General features: G+C 43.5%; 1 protein-coding gene across 1 annotated transcript in view; it reads right to left on the bottom strand.

Annotated features, from left to right (window-relative positions):
- Nucleotides 1–13,132: 13,132 nt before the first annotated feature.
- LOC103354124 (forkhead box protein O3-like) overlaps nt 13,133–26,491 on the bottom strand; it is a 33,977-nt gene continuing 20,618 nt past the window's right edge. Inside the window, exon 2 of the mRNA XM_008277397.1 lies at nt 13,133–17,257. Coding sequence (XP_008275619.1) covers nt 15,530–17,257 — 1,728 coding nt within the window. The 3' untranslated portion in view covers nt 13,133–15,529. The remainder of the gene's footprint in view (nt 17,258–26,491) is intronic.

Below are 26,491 nucleotides of genomic sequence, written 5' to 3'. Positions count from 1 at the left end.
CGGAGAACCCGGAGAGAACCCACGCTGCACGGGGAGAACACGCAGAAAGATACCGGTCCCCACCGGGATGTGAACCGGCGACCTTCTTGCTGCGAGGCAGCAGTGCTAACCACCTGCACCACCCTGCAGCCCCAAAATGAATCTTGAATACACGTATTTTCTCAACCTTAATAAAGTTGTAGTTAGTACTTTATAATCTGCCTCTCATTCATACAAACCATGATCACAGCTCAGTTGGTGTTTGGACATCATTGGTTGTTAACGGCTCTTGTGGACAAGTGGAAAGGATCACGTCTCCTACAAACGATAGGCAAACGTTTGCTCTGTTTATGTCCACTTTTCACCTGTTGTGGTTTTTTTAAGAATAGTGGAAGCTTTGAGCCACCACTATAGCTCACCCGGTTGAGCTGGCGACCCATGTACAGGGGCTATAGTCCCCAATGTAGCGGTCATGGGTCGGAATCCCCCTCACGGCCCTTTGCTGCAAGTCCTTCCCCCATTCTTCTCCCCCAGTTTCCTGTCTCTCTCTTCATTGTCCTACATAATGGAGGCCAAAAAAATAACTTTAAAAAAAGAATAGCGGATGCTTTCACCTCTTCAGGGCCCCTAAAATCATCCAAATGAAACCGCCCGAAAAGGAAAAATCACTGCTCACTAACCCATGTACACATCAGGACCACAGCCTGCAATTACAGGGTCACAAGGAAGCAATGATGTGTACATATTTACTGTTTGCCTTGTTTTTTTCTCAAGTTTTCTTTACCTGGAGGTGTGTTAATTTGATCATCTGAGTGTTAATGTTCTGTCTCATTTGACTTCTTTTACATTGTGTGTGAATTCACAGGTTTTACAGATAAATTTCTTCAGGAGACTGTTACTGACAGGACGGATGGTCAAGCTCAAATAATTAGACTTATTCTTTAGTATCTGCCAAATTTTGTTGCTGTCATTTTAAGTCAATTCAAGAGGAATTTTGTAAAAGGTTGCTTGTTGCGCAATTTATTTTCAATCCCTCGCCCCCAGACAGGCATGCAGACGACACGAGTAGTTTATGAAAGCTGCACGGTGCTTTACGGGTATAAAGGAAAACAATCCCATCTGAGTGCAGGCCATTTGACTTTGCCACACACCGAAGAGAACATCAGCTGACCTCCGTAAAGCCAAAGCCGATAGCCTAACAGTGACTTGTGCGGCTGAAACTGATCTAAGTGTTGATCCATACCTCGTGGCAATGTCATGGTGTAGGCCTTACCTTCAGCACTGATTTGGAGCCAAACGCAATACGAGCAGAGATGAGCCGCTGTAGCTGCGAGGCAACGGGAGCGCTGATCTGAGAGCAGTCTCGGAGGCCGGCTGAGGAGAGCTGCAGCTCTAGGCTCTGGTGAATAGTGAGAAATTAATTAAGAGTGAAACAGCAGCAGGAGGGAAGATAGGAGGGAGGGCAGCAGTGTGACTGAAGGAGAGAAAGAGCATGAGAGAGAGAGAGAGCGAGTGAAAGAGACAGATAGAGAGAGAGAGAGAAGGGAGGGAAGGAGCCTCTGGGAGTGGGCCTCCTGGAGGATCAAGCCTATTATTGCTATTATCATTGTCTAATTTTCCCTCCTTTCCTCCCTCCTCCCATCTTCCTCATTTCGTCTCTCTCTCTCTCCCTCTTCTATCCCCTCACGTTCTTCCTCTTTGTCTCTCGCTTCTTCCTCTCGCACCTTTCCCGTCCACCATCGTCTGTCTCCGTCCTTCTCTCCTCTTTCCTCTCTATTGTGGCCTTCAGAGTGAGGACAGGCTGCTAGCCAGCGGGTGCTGTAGAGGAGAGAGAGCAAGCAAGAGCCTAATGAGATGTCTATCGCCTCCGTCTAGACTGGACTGTTCCTCTCAGCAAAGAATCACCACCACCACCACCACCACAGCACACTGCACTGTACTACACACTGTATCCTGTATGCCTGCACACTGCGGCTGCTGCTCAGGGAATGGCGAAAGGCAAGGTTTGTGTATGTGCGGAGAGCGTGCGACTGAAGGGTGTGTATGAAGTAGTGTGTCTAGGAGGTGTGTAGAGCCAGTATATGAAAGCACTGGTATGGCCATGTGTGTGTGTGTGTGTGTTTGTGTGTGTTTCTTTGGGGGAACTCTAGTAGAGCTATATTTTGTGAGGGAAGCCTGTGTGTTTGTGTGCGCAGACATTTGTGAGTGACAGTGTGTGCGATGTCAGTGTACTATCTCTATAGCTCGTGTGAGAAACTGGCCCTTGGGTAGACAATATTATGATAGATGCCCTCACACACACACACACACACACACACATACACTCCTCCACTGCCTGTTAGGGCTCTAATCTCACAGGATGACAAAAAAATAAAAAAATAAAAATCTGCCCTCCAAATCCACCATCATACACACACACACTGCTTGCTGATGCCCCCCCCCTCCTTTTATTTCCTGATAGGCAGGCCCAGGGCAGAGCTCCACCACGAGGACCTCTGCTAACACCAGGGGGACCTCTGTTGTTCTGGAGAGACCTCTCCACTGGCAAAGTCACCAGAAGTACTCATTTACACATGTTTCCTAGTATCCGTCTCAACTATATTTCAGCAAGCCCACCAGGCTGCTTCAGTATTTCACCAATAGGAAACATACTGCCACTAAATCCCTCTCAGACACGTTGGATACGTCCGTCCGATACCTTGTGTCGGCACAGTGCAAAATTCTTGTCAGTTATTCCTGTCGATGTTTAAGTGAAAATGGTAATTTTGTCATAAAATGAGGAAGAAAAAATTAAATGTTGAAAGTTTTCCGGATACAGTGCTGCCCACTGTATGTCATACCGCTTTATAGAATATCTTGTTTGTAATCATAAAATATTGAAGCCCTGAATCATTTCCTGTATAACTTATAGTAAAACAGCGCATTTAACATCACAATCCTGGTTTTTGTCATAACAAAATTCCCCAAAATCGATTCCAGGAATAACTTTAAAGTCAACATAATGTGCATTATTTTCTAACTAATAGTGTGCTGAATGTTTCTATCTCATGAATTTGTTAAAGCTTATTTTCCATCCAGATTTTTACGTTACTTCTTAGTTAAACTTTTTACAATGCGAGGTAGCTTGACTTTGTTTATTTACATATTTTCAACATTGTATTTGGTTCGACTTTTTTTTAGTTAGGTGTTATCTCGAGCTGTAAAGGCTAAAATATTCCATGAGAGAGCCACAGGTGGTTCGTTAGAGGGAAGATACCTTTACTTCCATGTAAATATGTTTATTGATGAATGAAAAATACTTTATCCCAGAAGGGAAATTCAATTGATCCTAAGTAGACAGTAGGCAGTTTTGATGTTTGACTTTTTTTCATGTTCATACACTTTTTTCTAGTTTAATATTCAATAAAAGTTTAAAACAAGGCTTGTTTTCTTTCCTTACATACTTTATTTCCCAAATACATGCTAAGTACGTCCGATGTAGGCCATGTAAATCGTGCTGGTCCAGTACATAGGCTAGCTTTCCATCTTGAAGCCCGCTTATTGGAACATCCCGGATATGATTCCATCCTGGACTCCTCCTGGATGATAATAAACGGGCAGCGCTGTATGTGCTCCTGATTCTTGGAAAAAGAAACATTAAGGCAATGCATTAGGAAAGTACTTACATGATTCCTTGGCCTTTAGAAAAACAACCATATTTAGCTTCTTTTTGAGAATAAAGGTGAGGAAATTGGTTGTCACTATACTCACATTTTCAACATAAGTGCAGAGATTCAGATTTTATTTTTAGCTTTGTTCAGCTCAGAGACTGGAAACCGTTTAAACATACGGTACGTTCGCCGGCGTCTCTACACCAACTAACACAATGCACCTTGATTGTTTAAGCTGCAGGAATTCGCTATAAAAAGAATATTTCACAGAATTACGTGTCAGAGCTTTTACTTGAAGGAACACTTTATCCAGCATCCAGCCCATTGCTTGTGTGCAGGTTCTCTGGCTATTACTGCAAGTCTCCAAATACAGTCAGTTGGCACATTTATTTATTTTTTTTGCCTCGGTACAGGTGCTTCAAGGAGTTGCGCACAGTTTGCACCCAACTGCTGTTTGCCAAAAAAAATAATTCCAACATGAACACACCACCCAAAACCAAGAATTCTAATCATCACTTTTCTGTTGGAAAATGGATCAAATTAGGATGATGCACTGAGTCCACAGGACGGTTTCAGATAGCAGGTGGATGGTTCTGCTGGTAGCTGTAGGTAACATAATATTAAACATATTTTTGTGAAATACTGCATTTTTTTTATCAGCTAAAAATCTATTGATAAAGGAGATTTTCTTCTTGTTTGTTGTTATAATGAACTTGTCCATAAAAAATGTCCATTAAAGAGCCACCGAAGGGCCAGCTAGCACGCCGCTATGGAGGCAGTGGACTTCATATCGCCTGTCAGCTCAGTTCCCCGCGGGGTTGAGCTGTGAAAAGCTGGAGCTCGCCTCACCAGAGGCCTTCCCCTTTCTCTTTTCTTTGTCTCTTTACATGGGTTTTTATAATAAGAAGCTCTTGTGAGGCATCTCTTATGGTAACCTGGCCACATTCTGTTCATTAAAGTGCCACTTTGGAAAGGGCAAAGAAATGGAGGGGTAACGAGAGAGAGAGAGAGAGAAATGAAAGGAAGCAGAGGGTGAGAAAGAGAGAGAGAGTGAAAGAGAGACAGAGGGCTTGTTAGCAGCCATGCTGAAAGTCTGCTCCAGTTATTCACTTGAGTGAGAGGCGCCGCCTTTTTTTAAAATACTAAAAAAAAAAACCCTCTTCCTCACTGTCTCTGTTTCATCCTCATGCCCTCCCTCCTGCTCTCTCTTCTCTGAGGCCCGTTGGTTCCAGGTGACAGGCTGACTGAGGGTCAAGCAAGACTGCACACTGGGTAACTCACCTCGCTCACATGAAAACACACACATTTGCCGTCGCTCTATCTCTCCCCGAGACACACACACACACAACACGCTCGCTCGCTGGGCTTTCGACTGCAGGCCTCATTAACCACACTACAGCTGCCCCTGTTTTAGAGACACTCCTCAGCATGCTGTCTCTCTCTCTCTCTCTCCCTCTCTCTCTCACAACCACGCACACATTCAAGCTTCCTCTCTCTTTGTCTCCCACAGCCGAACACACACACACACACACACACACACACACACACACACAGTCACGAGTACACTTATTGTCCTTCAAGCTTCGTATTTTCATTTGCCCACTTCTGTCTTTCTGTGTCTCTTTATCCACCAAGATCTCTGCACAGCCAAGCTCGTCACTTTACGACTGATTTTTAAATGTTCAGATTTTGCAACTGCGGAAATATTTCGCGAATAAAATATCGCCCGTTTTCCTGCAGCACGGAATCACCAAGGTTTATAGTCTTTAAATCTTTCGATGGAGCCAAATTGAAAGGTGAACCAGTCTTAGTTTATCCCATGAAGGTACTTAATATGCAGGTTTTAAATGTCTCCGCACATCTAATAAGTATCTTGTTTTCTATCCTAAACCACGTCTAATTTAAAAAGTTGTTTTTTAATTAAAATTGAAATTAGAAAATGTGACTTGTTTTTTCTAAATTCAAGACTCTTGTTGACAGAATCGGAGGTGCCCTCTGTATTTGGGCTAATTTGGGGTTTGGGGGATGGTGCATTCAATAACAGTAGGTATTTGGAAGTTAAATTTAGTGTAAAAGACTTTGAACATTTAGATCCTCAAGTACAATTGTATGGTAATTCAGCAGATAATGAATAGGCGATACAATTTTTATTTCTTTTTTTAAAATCCAAATTAGTTTTTCGATTCTGGTTATCATTAAAGTGTCTCTAAAACTTTATGAATTATATATACCAAATTATGACTGTATAAACTGTAAGTTATCAGGATTGCGTGTGTATTTTTTTACGTTTGCTCCAGATTGTAACCATTACACTGCATTTTTTATTTATTAATTTCTTTTGTTTGTTTCAGTTTGGATCAAAATCATGGGTCTTACATTAAAGTGCAAGCCCCAGCTTTGTTCTAAGATGGTTTATGTCAGTAGTGAACACTTATGTGTGAGATGTAGCACTTTTAACAAGAAACATCCAGTTTAAATTTTAAAAAAGTGCAACTGTCCAAAAACATATGATTCAAACTACATGTGCTTTATCAGTATTGCATGTGAAAGTCTACCAATACAAACTTAAAGGAAATAATAATAATACTCATTACTTTCCCAGTCATTTGTACTTCGGGTGATGATGTTTCACACACTAGAAAAGCACATTTGTCCTGATGAACTGAATATTTCTTATCAAGCACAACCTACATGTGCACATTTCAAAGGAAATCTTTACCAGCGTCTTCTTTTCTTCCCTTTTTTTTTAATTGGTTCCAGAAAGGAAATCAAAAGTTCTATTTTTTATTTTTTTTTTACCTGACTTAAACTCACCACTACATGCCATGAATAGAGTAGCTGTGAGTTGTGTGAACGTCTGTGCGCCTCTACTTGTCCCCTGGGATCTCGCATGGTCTCGGCAGACACGGCTCTTATCTCCTGCGATCGAGTCTGACGCTCCAAAGCTGCTGCCATCAGCCACAAACTCATTAATTACTCTTTAGTATCAAGCCGTAATTAGAGACACCAATCAGGCCCCCGCTCAGCTCCCCATCCCCGCTCCTCCTCCTCCTCCTCCAATCCCCCCCAAGCCCCCATTAGCACTCCACGCCGTACTGTGTGCTAGTGAGCTAAGCTAGTTGCCGCGCAGTAGCACGACGCTGAGATGAGCTCCCCCATGTGTGAGATTAGGCCACGTGCGGTTACACAGCAGAGGAGGAGGAGGAGGAGGAGGGATGTATGGATGGATGAAGCTGGGTGCTGGGTGTTGGGAGGAAGTAAAAGAAGGAAGAGAGGAGGGAAAGACAAGGGTGGTGAAGTGATGGAGAGGAGAAATACAAGAGGGAGGTGAGTTGATGTCGACGCTCAGGTGGAGCATTAATTTCCTATTAATTATGTCATCACTGCTTTAGGTCACCCCCCCCTCCTCCCCTCGTGCACACACACACACACACACACACACACACACACACCTCTCCTCGTCTCCCACTCCTGATGAGTGGATCATGGCGGAGGGGAAGAGAAAACATCTGATTAGATCTGTCTTGTCTGTCTACACTGGAAGAGGGTGAAACGGGGACAAGAGGGAAGAGGTGGGAGGGTGGAGGGGGGTTTGGAGTCATTAAGGACAGTGATTGGTTTAATAACGCGCAAAGGAGAGCGACAGGAGGATTTCCTGGTAGGTCATTTTCTTTTAATCAGGAAAAAAAAAAAAAGTCTGTAGCCATGGACACCCAGGGGGGATGCTTGACGTGTTACGAGATCGGTTTTATTTTTTAAGCACCATGAGATAAAATGAATGTACGGAGACTAGAATTGTTATTTTATCCAGTTACTGTTAAAGTTTAATCTTTACTGTAGGAATATTGACTTCAGTATGGATACACGTGAGCAGCTGTGCAACAAACCAAACATAATTCCCAATGAAGGTAACGATCGTAAATCAGAAAAGCTTCTGTAATCAAGCAAACAGACCTTTCTCAAAGCAGATACTGTGACTTGTCATAGTAAGGAAAGGACAGCTGGATTAATGATGGCTGTATTCCACTTAGGGGAGGTCCTGCTTTCGTGTGTGCGGCTATCATTGCTTACTGGGACATTCGATGCAACTGAGCCATCATTAATTCCACCTAGAGTTTCCCTAGTGTGACAAGTCAAAATGTCCGCTGTGAAAATAGCCTATTAGCGCAGTACCAAGGAAATGGGGTTCACAAAAAGCGTAGACTAGTTTTCATATGTGCTTTTTGCCAAGAAAAAGTCCCTCAGATAAATGAATCTAATAAAGTTACACATCTAAAAGGTCTAAAAGAGTAAAGGTGAAAGGGAAAATAACAGTTAACCCAACAGCAATTAAAAAAACATATATTAGTATATCATTGAAATGTGCCAGTAGTGGTTGGAATACTCCACTGAAACCAACAGTATTCACTTCTTTTTTTTTCTTTCGATTGCAGCCTGCGACATGCCATACAATTAACCCACATTTCCATTTTTATTTTTCATACATATAAACCACATATCAATTATAGTAATTACATGTCAACAAATGTCATTGCACATATCAACAAGTCGTGCGTGTCTATCTATTACAACATTTGTACAAAAAAAAAACACACATTGTAGATTCAGATTAACTACAGTGTACATTGCAGGCTGTAATCTGCAAAATTGGGTTCATTTACGTTGCTAAATTAAAAAAGGGTTGAACCACATGAAGCAGTGCTTACATAGAGATTAGTTGTTGTTTACACCCAGGACCTGCCAAGTGTAACGATTGTGCTGCTAACTTAATCAGTGCACATGGCTGAAGATATAAAGTGCTAAAATGTGGATGTCATGTGGTTGACAATGTTGTTTATGTAAATTGAATTTTATTTCCAGTTACAAAATCTCAATCACGTGAGGCTATATGGCCAAATAATTTGGCACTGCCACCTAATTCTTCATTAAACTGCTACCTCAAAGTGTTTTTGTTATGTTGCAACCCATGAAATTCCAGCGATTTCCAGTTTAACCTACATTTTTGATTATTCTTAATTGCATTGGCACTTTAGTTTTGGCCCAGCAACTGGACATAAAATGATTCAAACTGATTCTAAAAATTTAAAACTGACTAGTCCGTAGTTATTAAGAAATGAATGCACAACAATAGTGGCAAGGCTATACTGAGGCAAATTTCAAGAGGCGATGTTGCTCTACAGTAGATCTGAGGTGGTATCCAACCAGGCAGCAACCTCTGGGTCTGAAAAATAAAACCACTGCCTAAGTGCCAAAAATTGCATTTCCTCAAATGGCCACTTAAGACTGGCACCAAAAGCGAGTCAATCCCCAAAGACCCTCATGTTGAAATGTCCAGATTTCCAGCAGAAATAGACGTATTCACAGCCCGGCACAAAAAAAATTGTTATGGTCGACTGTAGAGGGGGTGAATGTTTATATAACCTACCCATATAGGTTGTATAAAGCCTTCAAATGGTGCATAATTAGGGGAATGGCTGCTGTGAGTGACAGGCGGTTGACATCGCTGAACAATCGATGACCCAGAGACATTTGCATGGCCCTCAAGTCCGCTCACACGCCGTCCCTTTGCTCATTTTGGGATTAGCCAGGAGTCAGGCAAAGTGCAGCGCTGCCAAGACGGTGACAGCTAAAGTCACCACACTGAGCTTCAAGTGAGGCTCGGATGTTCAACATATTCCTTTTAGTCTAACGCTGCTTTCCCAGCTCTGTAGGCCACACATTACACCTTTGTTTAAAAGCCTGAAAGCACTTCTCGACCCTCCCTCTGCAGCGCCTAACCTGTTTTACGGTTAGATTGAATCCAAACCGCAGCAGACTTCTTACGCAAGACTTAAAGCAAGTGTGAAGTCGGTGCCAGAATGAATTTAGGAAAAACAATATCCTGTTTAAGAATGATTAGATGTCATTTGTTTCTTATTAAAGGTAAATACTGTTATCAAGCACCACATTCACCAAATTATTAGACTTCTTACAAGATAATTGGTCTTGAGATATCTAAGTGAGATATTCAATCCATTTTTCAGCTCAAGCTAGTTGATTGCATGGTTGATGAACTGATATCCCAAAACATCCATCATGAGGCTCATTTCAGGAACGGGTTCATTCACTGTACCAGTTTTTTTTTTTTGTCGTTAAGGCATAAGCAGAAAGAAAAGAGAAGCTTCACAAGCAAAAGCAGAAGACTGAAAACTGCTGTTACTCCCATATTGATTGGCAGGTCTTTTAATACAGGGACTAACATTAGATAACAACTGAATCCAAGTTATTAATGTTTGCTAGTGCTGTTAAGGTTTGTTTACATCAGTGTGAGGAAAATTAAAGCCATCTGAAGTAATGCAAAGACTCCTTTGTGATGCCGTTTATAGAGCCTTGAAACTAAATGGTGCATTCTTTCATGATTTGTCTGAGCTATTGCAATAAATTGCTAAAAAAAAAAATACTTTTACACTCTATGGTTGCATTAGTATACATCAATGCTTTTAATTTGTTTCATTCTGGTGAAGTAAAACATAGTATTAGCTGTCATTTGTTGCATTCAAGGATGTGTTTCTGTCTGTCTATGGTGGCGGTTTTAACACCTTGTTGTCCTACTATTGTCCAGGTCTCTGCAGGCCCACAGCTTTTAACTCTGTTTTCAACAGAAAACTCTCAGAGGCCTTTCTGACAACCTCTTTTAACACCACCACTGTGTCTTGGCTCGACCCCAAGGAGGTTGTTTGATATTTTAACACCTCTTTTTAGACTGTATTCTTGATCCTGTTTCTTCTTTTAAGAGTGAAAACAAAAGCAGAAAAAAAGCATACTACAATGGATTATCCAGCGGAGAAGACTTTATCTCATGAATGATGGAATTTGGGAAGACTTTGTTATGATGTTTGGGGAAATCTTGCATGTCATGACTCCACATTCTAATCTTTATATTGTGGGACTTCTATTTTAACTTTTATTGGGTCCCCCACTCATCAAGAAATCCAGTCTTGAGGCATTCTGTGGCTTAATGGTTAGGGTGTGTGCCACATAACTCGCTGAATGTCATAACCCTACATCACTGTCCTTGTCGCCTTTGTAGACAATTAGCTATCCAATAAAATCAAAAAGATCTTTCAAAACAAGAAAGAAAGAAGTCTCAAACTTTGCATCCTGGGAATGGTGACTGTCTCTAAAATGTTCCTATTGTACTTAAACTTCAGGTGAAATGATTACTTTCAAAGGAATCTCAGAAAAACAGAGCGCACAGATTGTTTATCGCCGTAGTAAGTGACTCTATTTTAATCCTTTTATATCTCTCTGTGGCTTTCAATTGTCTTCATCGCTCACTTAAGTCTGATGTAGAGCATGATGCTGCTGAAACTTGTCGGTTTTCGCGTTTAAAATACGACGTCTCATCCCCACATTCAACAGCCCAGCCAGCACCAACACTCTGCTGGTGGTCTCTCTGGTGTCGTCTCCGAGCTCTTTTCCCCCATATGGAGTCCATTTTGTGGACAATCTTTGGCATCCTCGGGACAACACCACAACATGTTACAGAAAAGCAATGTGCCGCCTTTTCTCCTCTTGTAATCTGGAAAAAGTTATCAGTGTTTTAATCCCATCTTGTTTAGATTAACATAACTCTGGTGGTTCCTTGATCATCAAAATACGCAACCTGTGTGCATTTAGTAGGGGTAACATCCTCGCTTTTGAACTGTTCTTGTACCATTCTGCAAAATGTAATGATTATAAATAAATCATATGACCTTTTGTGATCTCTTTGAAGATTTGAAAAAAAAACTAGAGATGGATTCATTTAGTATTTTTATAGCAGGGGAAGTAACTAAGAATAAGTCTGATTCTGGAGGCATCAAACTTCACAGTTTTTGTGAATTAATCTTTTTTTTGGAACAATTGGATTTTGGAGATATAGCAGTTTTTCACTTTGCAGCTTGGCCGGAAAGTGAGAAGTGCTGAATCCTCATAAGCACTCAAGGACATCTGTACCCTGGAGCCTTGCCTGGGTGGGTCTGTCTGTTAGCAGTTAGCAGTGTCCCCAGCCAGCCTTTAGCTCCAAGGGCGGTCTCTACAACAATATCACTATGCCAACTAAGGAAGGACCTGCTCCCAGATGCTTGAGTGGATGAATAATGACACTGTAACACAGCTTCTCTCTCTCTCTCTCTCTCTCTCTCTCTCTGATAATGAGGAACAGAAGAGCAGAACCTCCCCGAGGCACCGCACCTGGACTGGACTGCCTTCCTGTCTGCCCCAACCTCTATCTCTCGCTGGAGATAGGCAGAAGAAGAGTGAGACTTTGGCTTCACGCCAGCTTCTCGGTCTCAGTTACACTCAATCACACTCAGTTTAGTCTAATTGTGAAATTATGAAACATCTTATAAAGTTACCGAACCGTGTTTGAGCACATCAGACCCCTAACCCTGGTAACAAAAACATTATTTGTGTGGGGGTTTTTTTTCTTGTCAGGCATCTTTAGCTTTAAATATAGGAGCCTGGCTTCCTCCATTCCTTGTGTATATTTTTCTCTTTCTCTCTCTCTACTTCTCACTTTTTCCTACAGAGACGCTTTGCCAAGTGGAGTCAATTAAAACTGTACATCTAAGTGAGAAATGTCTGTTTGAGCGTGTACGTCTGTGTGTACGGTTTCATAACTGCGCTGTGCACTTCTTTGTATAAATGTGTGAATTTGTGGTATTTTCAAATGTGTGCGTGTGATTGTTCGTGTGTGTCTGCCTATGTGTGTGTGTGTGTGTGTGTGTGCATTCAGAAGTCTGAGTATGTGTAGAGGCGGGGGCTCCCTCGAGGCCTGGCAGTATGGCGCTGTAGCGCTGCACACTCCTCCTGTGAAAACGCCTCCAATGGGACCAGGACAGCTGTGGCCAACCTATACTGCTTCGTGGGCCATAACAAGCCTTATGACACACACACACACACACACACACACACACACACCTATTACTCCAATCCCGATAACTCTGTCTGGCTGTCTGGGTGCCTCCTTGTTTTGTCTGTCTGTCAAGAACTATCTCTCTCTCTCTCACACACACACACACATAAACACATTCACCCCATCGCTGTCTGTCTTTCTTTCTCATGCATTCTCTAGCATTCGCGATACTTCCCTACAAATAGTGACGGTACGTTTTTTTTTTTCCATTTCCTGCTCATACATACATTTATATTCCTTCTGTCTCCCACACAGCAATTGGTCAAACATGACTTCCAACAGGGGTTGTCACCGCTTTGTGGAAGGAGTTATGTTTTAAAAATGAAACAAACCACATAATGGAGAAATAAATTAACTAGCAACTTACTTGCGTTCATCTTGTCAGTTATGTACACAAGCATTTGAGAGAAATAGCGCCTGACAAGCATAAGTAAGCTCGGGAAAATCCACTTCAGACTCTCTAAGTTGTAAGGAAAAGGTCACTTTGTTGTGTTTCTGTAAAAAAAAAAAAAAAAGAAAGAAAGGTTCATCTGTTTCCATACTCACAAACGTGACAACCGAGGCATTTTCATTCTTTTAACTTCATTTATTTAACAGTCACCAGATGATGAGATACATTCTCTTAAAAAAGAAATAGACAACAAAACTGATATTCTTTTGAGATTTTAAAAACTATTATACAATATTTTTAATATATAGATTTTGTACAAAATAAAAGTCAGTAAAAGGGCAAAGGGAGAGTGATATCTTAGAAAACAGAGAAAAAAAGAGGAAGGGACAGGAGTTGACTCAAACAACTACCACATTTAAGAGTGACAAAGACCAATCTCTTTCATAAATAAATATAGGAAAATTAGACATCATATATAGCTCTCTTTCCAATAGCAGGGCATTGCTAAACGTCTGTAGCATAGGATATAACATAACTGCTTTGTGAGGCCCAGTTGCTTATAAAACTCCGCACTTTTTCCACACAGAGATTAGCTAAAACCAGCGCATCTAAAAGCCCTGAAATAAAGGTATTTACCTCGATAATGGGTCTGATAGTCTGTGCCGTGCTTGACCTTTGGCTGTAACAATAACCCCCACCCCACCCTTTACCCCCCAGCTTTTCCTTTGTGCGCCGTACTTGGTACGGACCACGTCCAGAGAGTCTCCTTGAGGGAACTAGAGAATAGGGGTGTCCTCTTTTTTTCTCTCTCAAGGCCAGTGAGAAACAAGCTGCAGACTCCCGCACTCACAAACACTGCAACAACTGATCAGAGCACATGTGGGAGGGGTGCACAGCATTGGAGCTGAGGAAGGTCGTACTGCACTACCAACGTCGTTTCACCAATGGATTTCATCCTTAAACTGTGGATATTTCAGTGCTGTCCTCATCGGTCCTTAGAATTTCAACAATACAACAACAACTACAAGACAACAGAACAAACACACAAAAAGTGGATGTGGATGGCTGTGGGGCATTGCAACCCTGTTTGATGTAGACTCATGCCACTCAGATTGGCTGATTGTTTCTCCCTAAATCTCTCCCTTTGCACCTATTTGAGTATTTGAAGCTCAGGGTATAAGCACTGAAAAACATGGGAACAAGGGACTAAAATACAGATAATGGAAATGATTTACAATATGGATACACTATCTGTTTTCAGACACACACATCCAAAGAGCATGGAAACTGAGGCTGATGATTGATCCCACTGCAACAACAGGCTTTTGTTCTACCCTTGTCTCCATCTTTTCCTTTTTTTTTTTTTTGTACCCTCTTTGAGCAGGCGAGCGGACAGTGACATTGGCCCCTTCTCAGAGTAGCACGGCAGGCAGAATGACTTGGCGTTAATCACCATTTTGTCTCACTTTCTTGGCGCATTAAGTTGGAGAGGCAAGCGGTGGCCCGGACGGCCGGGGTGAGAGATGGGAGGACAACACGTTAGATTCTCAATAATGACACATCGCTGCCGCATCACTTTGGAGATTAAAAGCAAGATGCTGAATTTCAATCAAGCTACATTAATAGCCTGGTGTGAGGAATGGTCACTTTGTCTCCACTGGCAGGCAGAGAGAGGAAGAGAGGGGGAGAGAGGAAGAGAGATAGAGAGACAAACTGGTGTGAGAAGTCCAGGTAATACAGGACGATATGACATTTTAATTCACCAAATTGCGTGCTAGCCTCTAATGAAAGAATTATTTTAATGACATGGTGATAATATTCTCTAACCAATGGCAAAAGGGCATTAACAAAACCTTACATCCAAGAGATAAGTCAAAGCGTCAAGGACTGAATGCATGAAACTATAACATGACTGCTGATGTAAGATAATTATTCACTCTTATTTGTGTCAAAAAAAAGAGCCACTGTATTAATTCAGATTTTCAATTTGGTAAGACTTTGGTGAGGAACAGGCGATGTCTAAGGATATCTGCTGCACACTGAATTTGAAAAACCAATGATCTAATCAGAACTATGGATTTGTTGAAAAAAGAACCCCCAAAAAAACAGATTGTGGAAATGAGAAAAAAAAAAATCTGACATTTTATTAAGAGAGTTTGTGATTTCCTCATTTGCTCCTGTCAAATGCTGCAGCCATCTTACAAAACATGCCAAGCTCTGCCTGAGCTGCTCTGTGAAGGCATTGCACCGCGAGATGTGACCCACTTGCAATAAAGTGCATTCAGAGTTCAGTTCTCATGGTAGATGAGAAGCGATGTTGGGCAAGCACAGTTGAGAGATTGTCATCACAGTATAGATGATATGAGGAAAAACTTAATGTGACATGAACTAGATCTCTCAGAGAGAGGGAGATCAAAAGAGGAGGGGTGACAGAGGAATTGTCAAGACAACAAAGAGACATGGGAGTGTTGGTCCTATAGTCTTTGTGTCAAGTCAGGAATGTCACAGTTGAGCACAGTGCTTCATGGGTAGTGTAGTTCTTTCTGAGGGTACGATGTGCTGTACTTGACTTCAGCCAGGCACCCAACTCTGGTTGCTATGGGCTTGCTGAGGACCAGCCAGTCCACTCATTCCCATTCCCATTCCCATGCCCATGGTCACACCCATGCCCATTCCCATGCCGATACCCACCCCCTGGGCTAGTGAGCAGTCAAAGTTGAAGTCCATCTCCTCTCCAGAGTCCATAATGTCATGGAGTAGGATGGACTCCACATCACAGTCCAAGCTACCATGAAACATGTCAATGTCTAGGTCAGCTGGTAGTCTCTCATGGGGGTGAGGTTGGTGATAGCCATGGTAGTTGCTGCCAGTGCTACCATTGCCCAATCCCTGGCCATGGTGGTATGATCCATTTGTCATGCCTTGGAGTTGTGGTTCTGGGTAATGGTTGTGACGGGGGTGCGGGGCGGTGGCCACATGACAGGAGTCTTGGGGCATGCCAAGCATACCTGCTGGGTTGGGGGGGAGAGTGGTAGAAGCAGGAAGGTGGGCATGTGATGGGGGACTGTACAGGTAGGGAGCTTTGTGGTTGTAGGTCTGTAACTGATTGCTGCTGCCACGTGGAGTCAGGGCCGCAGCCCTGGGCGGTGTATGGTTATGGCTCTGGTTGAGGCTGTGACCATTGTGAGCGAGGCTGTGAGGTGAGTTGTGGTTGTGGTTGGTTACATTGTTGTGGTTATGACTAGGAGTATGGCTGTGAGTTCTGTTATGGCTATGAGCTGAGCTGTGACTATGAGGTCCATTGTGACTGTGGCCATTGTGGTGCCCAGGGTGGTGGCTGTGGCGAGTGGATCCTACACCATTAGTAGCTTGACCCATCATAGAATGGCTTTCCCTATCCTGTCCTAAGATCATGTCCTTAGAACAGTATTGCTGCCCAGCTGGACCCCCTGTTAGAAGACTCTGCAGAGCATTGGTGCTGGAGTATGCCCGCATGGTTCCAGAGAAACTGGCTGGCTTGTTCTCCTGAATGGTCTGCATGGGTGAATGATGGCGCAGCATCCCCATGCCTGTCGTCCCATAAACGCCTGCACCATAGGAGCTCTGCCCTTTCACTCCAGAGCTGTAATGATAGACAGGGGTTTGGTGCTTATGTCTGCCAACAGAAGGATGCTGCTGGTGTTGCTGCTGCTGTGGACGATGATGATGATAACCGTCCTCAATCATCTGCTCATCCAGACTGATGGCACCTGTCAGGTTAGCCAGCTGAGGAAGCTGCTCAAGGGGAGGACAGTGATTCCCTGCCCCCATGGATGGCGAGCGGGCACTAGTTGGTGAGGGATACAGGTGAGGGGAGGTGGAACAGGACAGACCACCCTCCTCCGGTTCCTCTGGTTCTCCCTCAGCAAGGATGGGTGATAGACGCCCACTCAGGGTGGAGGCTGATGAACTCGCCCTGGAATGGAGGTCTGTCCAAGCATCAAATTCTCCATCTGTCCCAGATGCAGCTCCTGCTCCTGGGAGGCCTTTCTGTGGTGGACTGCCATGGTCTGGGGAACTCTGAAGCCCCACCACAGCAGACCCTGCTCCAATCCCAGGACGGCCAACCCTTTTGCCTCTAATGCGGCCTTTGCTTTTTAGGTATTTAGTGCTGTTGTCCATGGAGACTGCTCGTCGTCGTGGGGCCTTGCCCATCTTCCCTCCATCGGGGTTCAGCATCCACCATGAACTCTTTCCAGTTCCCTCATTCTGCACCCGGATAAAGCGTGTGTGGAGGGACAGGTTGTGTCGGATGGAGTTCTGCAGAGAGATGAGAGAGACTGATGTGAGAGACATCAAATAAAACTTCAATGTAAGTCACATCATTTATGGTTTGAAAAGAAACTGTTTCTCTGAGATGGACACTTTGAATGAGTGAAATCTGGAAAAGATTACAATTTTTAAAAATGGCAAAATAAGATTTTTTTTATATCAGGTATAAAAATCAACAATGAAACGTGCTGAGTCACATAATTGTGCAAAATTATCAAGTTTGCTATTATTAGATATACAATACACACAGAAGTAGCTACTCAACCCTTTGTGCAATCAGTGTCAACCGCAGTCAGAAAACATGTTCAAAGGACAGCTACAGCTGGCACGAAGCAAGACCCTGTCAGCCTCAGCCAACCTGAAACAACCTAAGACTCAGCCTTGATACACTCGCCTTATGTACGTCAATCCTCCCACTTTCATTTCCATCAATCCATCTGTCCTCCTCTACTTCTCCTTTTAGTTGCACTGATGTAAGCCGCTAAGGTTGGGCGTACTGTATGTTTGAAGTTGGTGCCAGTCTGGCTTAGTGCCAGCCCTGTCTCTTTCACTCTGGTAGCTTGAATGGGGGTATGTATCGCAAGATTGAGCCGGGAGCAAGGAAGGCTAATGGATGTATCCCACCCTCTGACATCTACCTTCACTGCATATCTCCTTTTCCCTCTCTTGTTCTGTCTTTATCACGATCCAGCTTTCTGTTTTGTCACTAAGTGCTACATATTTCAACTTGTCTAGATTTTCCTTTTTTTTTTTCCTATTTTACACACTTCTTTGAACATAAGTCATTTTCCACTTCTGCTTTCAATCTTCATGCCTTCAATTATACAGTGTGTCACCAATTACTTTCCCATTATCCTCTACACCGGCATGTACAGTTACTCACTCAGTAATTCATGAGATATAGTTTTTTATTATCATTTACATCTCAAGGGTTGCTGAAATCTGAAGGCTCCTGATGTGCAACAGAGTCTGTCAATGCAATTCTGCTCTTTGTTGTGCATCAGGCATTTTGACGCTCAAGCTGGAAAATATCAAATCAAAAGCACCTCCTGCGGTTTGGGAATATACTGGTACAATAGATTGTTTCAGATTGAAGGGTACTCACACTTCCACCATCTCCATTATGTTGCGGATTATTTGTATTCACACTGAATTGCACGGCGGGGAAACAAATAAATCAAATTGCAGTGGAGAACACATAAATGGGAGGCGAGCAGAATTCAGGTGATCTGTGAATGCCTCCTTGGGTTATCTTGCTGTGACACCTCTGGCATTGGGTAACCATGGCAACCGGGTAAACGTGAAACGGTAGAACTATATCATATTGTGGTGAGAGTCAAGAGAGTCAGAGAGAGAGAGAGAGAGAGAGAGAGAGAAATGGAGGGAGAGTGGGGGATGGGGGAAAAGGATGCAAGAGGAGGCGGCTGTTTGATGCTGCTGCTCCAACACTAAACAGCCTTTCATCTTGGCAGTGCAGGTCCGCAGGGGATGCCCGCTCCCTGCTTCTGACGGCTTCTCTACGTGCCGCGCCAACTCCCTGTCTCACCCTGGCTGGATCATCCACCTATCATACCACTCCAAATCATCCCCCCATCAAGTCCTGTGCATGCCTGAATTAAAACATATGTAAGCTTTCATGCTATTCTGCCACGGCTGGTTGTAAATGGGGCATCTTTCAGAGAGCTGAACCACTTCACGCTGCAACTCTGTGTGACCTGTCTGATTCAAATCTCGATTTATCCCTGTATGAGGGAAGAGCAGCCCCATTGAACTTGAAGGGATTTGTCATCATCCCAAACCCTCTTTATCTGATGAATCCACCTGCTACAGAGATTTGAGAGATTTCAGATGGTGGCCAGCAATGGCATCATCATCATCATCGTCATCATCATCATCATCTCATCACAGGCTGCTGGGTTTCTGACATGCAGTTTTCCACCACATGTTTTTCCCTGTCATCGTGCATGTGTGTGTGTTGTGTGTGTGTGTATGTGTGTGTTTTAGAGTCTAAGAATAGTTCAGGTCGCAGGTGGTTCCACTGTGGGCGCGGGTGTGGTTCTGTCCGCCTCCTGTTCTCTGAGTCAGGGGCAATTTGGCCAGCCTATGGCCCTCACGCCCCCGAAACAGGCAGTCACTGCTAATCCCCCTCCATCCCCGAGTAATCCCAGACAATCCTGGGCTAATCCCAAGTTGATTCAGGGGCACTCCCAGCTGGGTGTCTCACATAGAGCCATGCCAGGTCACCACAGACGCGGCGGGCAGCCTGGAAATGCTATGATCCTATAGTAATACAGTGTGAGGGGAGTGTGTGGTATGGGAAATAAGGACGCTATAAAGCCCTTATAGGATGTAATGTTAAACTACTCCAAATGTTTTTGTGTGTACTTTAGTAGATGATTTTTGAGGCAGTGAGCTGATGTTAACCATATTTTTGATGCCTCCATCAAATCAACTACCTTTACCCTGTGCTCTGTCCTTGAGGGGTGGCTTTGGCACATTTTTACCCCTACGGGTTGAATAGAATAAAATTGAAAACTTTATTATGTATTAAATATTCATAAAATGGAAATTTTCTTTCAGCCCGCTGGGTTGCTGAGGCAGACGGATGAAGCCCACAGAAACATACAATGACAGAGGAACACACACATCACACGGCTAGGTCCAGGAAGCTACTTCCTATTCAAATCATACCCCTTTAATACAATGGGTCTAGTGGAGAGGGTTCTAAATAATGAATGAACTAGTGGCTGAGCTTATGCAGAGAGATCCACTGCCTGGTCCTATAATAGTGGAAAGAACAGATGGAGTCATAAGTAGTAGTGTGACTTCTTTGTTTTGTTATCAGGGACATCCACCTTCATCCGTCTAAAACACAACAAAATCAGGCTGTAAGAAGTTAATTTACCCATAAAGTAAAAGAGGTTAAGGGAAGTAGTTTATGGACCAATCAAAGCCAATTAAGGTGAACACCCTTTGTCGCAGGGAAACAATCAGCCTGGATTCAACTCTCATTAAGGCCGAAAAATCCTGATAGCTGATTTAGATATTTAGACAATAGATACAACACCACAGGATAGGACTCTTTGTCCTCAGATTAAAAGCTTAGGCACTTTACAAACAAATCTGACATGTTGACACGTTGACACTGTTTCCACGACACACAGGTAGAATAAGTATTAGGAGGGTTTTGCATTTGCTAAAAGAAAGAACGGTGCTCAAACAAAAGAGACACAGAAATTCATGAATCTAGTGTATCAGATTACTGTTCAATGTTTGTTGAGCAGCAGAAACAGGTTCCTGATATCCATCCATAATAGCCTCTTTAAGAACCATTCATTTGGCTCTTGGAATTCTTACAATGCCAATCAATTGCTCCACTGTTCTCCCTCCGTTCCTCCCCATGCAAACTCGGTTTGATTCAGGGGCTGGAGAGGCCTATTTAGTGCTAAGAATCAATGAAGTTTAATGGCTATCAGTGCAGAGGCTTAGCAAACATCAAGAACTGACTAACTACACAATCCACCTGCATTATGAGGCCAATATGGGTGCTCAATATACGATGTCCTCGCTGTTCACACAACAATGCCTAACCGCCACAAGCTTGTGAGTTAAGTGACTGCCCTCTTGCCCAAACTGGCTTGATGCCCAACACACCGCTCTGTTGTCACTCCCAAGACGTCAGTCAGGCATTAACGCTGGGAGTGGATGTAGTATGGGGGTAGGGGCTGTTATGCTGGGCCCAGTGATTCAACTGGGATAACCTGATTGACTGGCATGGGTTCAGCTGCGCTGGGGGTACAGCAGGAAGGCGGAGGGCCCTGGTCGTAAGGGGTGGGAATATAGAGGTACCACAAGGGGCTCCTCCAAGCCACACAAAGGGGTGCCCTCAAAATGCCCCCCACTCTCCCCATCCCCCTCCAATAGGCCCCCATCAGAATCCACTCAGGGTTTTTCCCGCTCACACACAGAGAGGCGAGGAAACGGGTCAAATGGTTTATAGGACCCATCTTGTGGCGAATGTGCACTCATTCAAACAGAACTTAGTGAGAAACTAAGGACTGTGAATGGGGTCTGGGAACAGGCAAAAAGAAACCACTCACCCGATTCAAACAACCTCAAGGGTGAAGCAGTGTGGTGCGCTTGCCCAGCTAAGAACACAGCAGCTGTTCTTGTAGTGGCACCGGGTAAAGCCGTTTGCCACACTCGACTGGTATTACCAAACCATTTCATGCAGAATGGAGCCATTATGTATTGTCAAAGGGTATCCCTCTATGGTGCACATTCATTTGATAAGCCTAAATCAAGGGGGAGTAACAGAAGCGCTAACTGTGTTTATTGTGATGCTGTTTTTGCCTGAGCAGAAGGCAGGAGGGATCAGGGGGAGGGGAGGTTTCAACACAAGCAGTTTTGTTCAGCGCAGGAATGAGTTTTGTCAGCTAAGCCTGTCTCCAGGCTATTGGTGGAAATTAGCGCCAGCTAAATATTCGCTTTCCGTGATTGATGTCACGGCTCGCGTTGTCCCTTTGAAGGGAAATAAAGAATTTAGAGCCATGTGGATTAATAGGGACAGGGTTGGGGGAATTTTATGTGTCTGAGGGGGACTTGAAGAGCGACTGAAGGGCCTAATGGCTGCACAGATATGCCACAATGAAGCTGTGACGATATGGTGTATCAGAGAGAGAGAAAAAGGCAAGTGAGACTATGACAGTGAGTACAAGGAAGAAAATTGGAAATTGTTTGAGTGTGTATGTGTGTAAGGGAGAGTGTGTGCGAGAGAGAGAGAAAGAGAGAGATGTAGCTATTTGCTTGAGAGGCCCAGAGTCAGATGATTAAAATCCCTTTAGGAGGCTTCTTTAAGAGAGACAGATGGGCAGACAGGCCTGTTTTGGAATGCAATCAAATTGAAAAGATTAAAAAGGAGTCTCTTTTATTAGGAGGTGAGAAACAGTTACTTCTCTGCCACATGCCATCATCGCCTCCACAGCAGTGGTCACGACTGCATTGGCATGCAAGGCACATTGCAGCCCTTGTTGAGGGAGAAATAAACCTGGGATTAAGAATTGCATGTATCTCAGTGTATCACTGTGGGGTCTCTGAGGATTGGCAGCAGTTGTAATATCTTGTTGAACAAATGTGCTCTACAGGAAAAAGTCAAAACTTCAAGCTGCCATTTCTTATGGGATCATTACAGTAAAGGCTACAGGCTAACTCAAGGACTTGCCAATAGCCACATTTTTACAGACAGAACTTTCTCTCAATCTCAACACCAAATCTGAACAGGTACAATTCAAATGTGCATTCCCCTGCCATTGTACTTGAATAGACTGAGTTTGCACAGTAGAGTGATTCAAGCACCGTGAAAGGTGCTCTGTATCCGACCCCATTATTCCACAACACTGCAGGAGTGCCATTTATAAAAAGGCTTAAAATGGAAAGCAAGTGTGTGGTAGTGTGTCTGGTAGCCTCAGATCAGGAAGTGGCTGTGGAGAGGGGTGCAATGGAGTTGGTAGGGGATTCCTGCCTGACTGTGCACTAATTGCAGCCAATGGCTGGCGACTCATCAGCTGTGCCCACCCCGGTGCCAAGGAAAGGGTTGGCATCGGGGTGGCAGGGTGTGGGATAGAGAAGGGCTGCCGCAGCTTTGGTGGGTAAAAATAGATACTGACAGATTAGTAGAGCATCTGAGACCCGGATAGGGGATCGGAAAATCCGCTCGCCTGTTGCCAGGGACAGCTGAGTGTTTCCGGTGGGCACAAAGGGGACACAATCTGGGCATCACGTCTGATGCCCACGCAAAAACGGGGGAGCCTCTGAGTGGGTGTGGGCACATGAATGACCACGTGCCATGGTATAATATGGGTGTGTTTTTTCCACTGGGACCTGCAAGGTAGGCAGAGCTCACACCCACCCACAGAGGATTCACACAACAGGTGTTTGGGCTGGGCCACCTGTGGGGCCGGCCGCCTGCTCGCACTTCACACCTCGTCTAGGGAGCAAACTAACATTTTCCACTGGGCTTGCCATCCTTTTGTTAAAGACCAACACGTTTCTGGAGAGGCTTTTACAGCTCTTTTTACAAGATCTGCAAGATATGCGTGCGTGCAAGTGTGCGCAAGTCAATCTGCATTTATTTGAGTGCCTGTGTGTCTATATTTGTGTATCAGTCCATTTAATAGCCAACAGGCACAGTGTGGATTTGATTATATTGAAACCTCCCTCTGCTATATACAAAGAAACTGTCAGCCAACAATGGAATCAATGCAGACCCAGGCTTTTTTCACACTCAGCCTCCACATAATCTCATTCATAACAATGAGAATCTCATTTCCTACATTCTAAAGGTCAGTGCACACCTCTGATCACACTTTAATAAAAATCATTCTCAGCGTTTAATTTAATTTCAGCAGAGCAGGAAACTCATAGGCAGCCATGCACATGGCATGCAAAATTCATCAGATCGTCCCTTTAATTGCTTCAATTTCACAGTATGGAGAAGAATGACCACAATCACGGAGGAGGAAAAAAAAAAAAAAAAAACAGAAAATGCACAAATACAGACCACAGGCACACATCTGCAGAAGGCCCAAAGGCACACACCTAGACAGAGAACAGACAAGTAGAGTCATGTCAAGTTAAGTGCCAGGTTTGGTCACATTTTCACAAAATGAGACTCACAATTTTATTGGACCAAAACCAAGCACTGCCTCCATATCTCTTTGTCATCACACATTTTAACTCTCACCTAAATTGGCAAACTGTACCCAACAGCCACACACTGATGCTCAAACACAGACACACACACACACACACACACACACACACCTGTGAGCAAATTCACTCACTCCCTCACACACGTACATTGCACACACATGGCAACATGACACAAAGCCTGGCACACCGGGCACACTCATTACCGCAATGCCAAGCTACCAGTTGCTAAGGAGACCTGTGGGAGGGGGAGGGTTCCTTGTTGTTGCCATAGCAGCCGGCTCACTCCCTGCCAACTCTCTCCCTCAGGGAGAAACAAGGCAAGAGGTGGGGGGTGAAGTGGGTAGAGGTAGGGGGCAGCGGTTTAATAGGGCTATGAGGTGCAGAGGAACTTCATTAGCCATCAGTGTGCAGCACACCAACCACTGCTCCCCATGAATGCCTACTCACATGCTACACTTAGGCCTGCAGATTTCCACTTATTCACGCACAGCCCATACACCCCCACTTATTCATATACCTATATGGAGAAGAAGATGGAGAATGGCATGCTTAGAATGAAAAGCGGAGTTTATCTGCATGGGGGATGGGTTGAGGGGGCAGAGGTGAGTGAGGCACAAAAGACGGGTCTTGAATATGGGGCTCCGCTCGGAGAAGACGAGTGGTAGGGATCTAAATCACAGAGGCTGGGGTAGTTAAAGGCTTTGTGGAGACAAAGTGTGTCTCCTCTGAACCAACCTTGACCTTCAAAGACAGCCTTTATCCTTCAAACGATATAATAAAACAGTATAGCCAAACGTATAGTATATATATGTGTATGTAGTCGATGATATAATGTACACTACATGCACATATTTTTTCAGCACACAATGCAACTGGACAACCATGCAAAAATCCTCCTTTACAGCCTGTAAGGTTAGTCTGTAATATACTACAAGTTACTTTATCATTTCATCACTTATCATTTCTTTGCTCTATGCCATGTCCATAGGTATACATGCAAATTTTAAAATGCTGCATTTTTCCTGAATAGTTGGCAATGCACATTAAAACACCCAAAAATATAGGAGCTACCTACTTGCTATGATTAGGGTTTGTTCTGCCACTTCTGCCACTGTGATACCTTATTTTGTGCTCTGTGTACTATAAAAGCGTGATTTGAACATGAATGATGGCTGTAAATACTACCTGCTAACAAAACTGTCAAAAACAGTCCCGTAGGAACGGCACTGATTGACAAAACTTTTTAAACTTTTGCAAACATGTCCAAAGCACCTTCTCTTACTCAACAAATGTATGTGTGAAGGCGTTACCTCTTTCAGTTTTATTGATTTAATTAATATGTGACATTTAACTGTTCGTCCATATATTTACTCGGTGGAAAGGTTTCATTTCTGGGTGTAGAGAATCTCGCATCGATTTGAACAGAAGGAACAAAAACAGAAAATGTGTTTTTAAATTGATCCATATTAACATACATGGGACTGGGATATAAAGATAAGATCAAGAAAAGAAGCGTTTTCAATTAGCATAGCACCCGACGAATGTTCTTAAAACTTGTGCCACAATTTTTTAAACTCTCAGTGGCATTTGGGAATTATTTGTACAGGTCTGCAGACTAAATTAAACTACTAAAAAGGTACAAAATGCATAATTTTCTCTCATTGGACATGCATAAGACATTTTTTTTCCAACATCTGCCAAGTGTTTGCTGTTTAAAGAGCCAGAGTGAAGAACAGAGTGGCCCCAGGGTTCACAATAATGAACGACGATGATAAAGATATAATACAAAACTGCTTTTTCTCTTTAAAAAAAAACAAAAAAAGATCAACTGTTGGTACTCAAAACTATTGTTCTAGAGGAAATGAAAAAAAAAAAAAAAAAAGATCAACTGTTGGTACTCAAAACTATTGTTCTAGAGGAAATGTGAAGCCATAAAAAGAGGAGGAGTGTTTCAGAATGAACGCACGCTCCTGTAGGGTCCGAGTGATTTCTGTATTCAGGAGCAAATGCTTCGAATATTGACAGCGTGATAACCCATGATGCGCCTGGCCTCCTCAAATTCTCATATTTTAAGTGCAAGTGTACAGTATGAACAAGGAAGGGTATTGATTTGGTCTGAATGAGCTCGGTTTGTGTATACAGTGAAGAATACCACCCATCTCAACCTCTCCACCCCCCCCCCCCCCCAACCCGAGCTCGGCCAATTCACTGCAAGCTCATATGGACACAAAATGAAGGATGGTGAGAAAAAGACACTCCTGTCCAACTGAAAGGAATGAGGGGATATGGGGGGTGGTGGGGACAAGAAAAGACAGGATTTACCCCTCCTCCCTTCTCCCTCCTTCCTCCCCCCCACTTTCGTTCTCCATTTCCTGAAACAAAAAGAGCCCAATTAAGTCAGTTTGAGTTAGGGTTTCATGTGTGTATGTGTGCCGGCAAAAAAATGTGTATCCAAATCATGAGTGTGTATGCAATAGAGGGAAATAGGGGGGCAATGTACTGTAAGTTGCA

The sequence above is a fragment of the Stegastes partitus genome, unplaced genomic scaffold (genome assembly GCF_000690725.1).
Source record: "Stegastes partitus isolate 25-593 unplaced genomic scaffold, Stegastes_partitus-1.0.2 Scaffold97, whole genome shotgun sequence".
Taxonomy (NCBI): Eukaryota; Metazoa; Chordata; class Actinopteri; family Pomacentridae; genus Stegastes; species Stegastes partitus.
The sequence above is the reverse complement of the archived record's forward strand: the minus strand, read 5'-3'. Positions and strand labels throughout refer to the sequence as shown.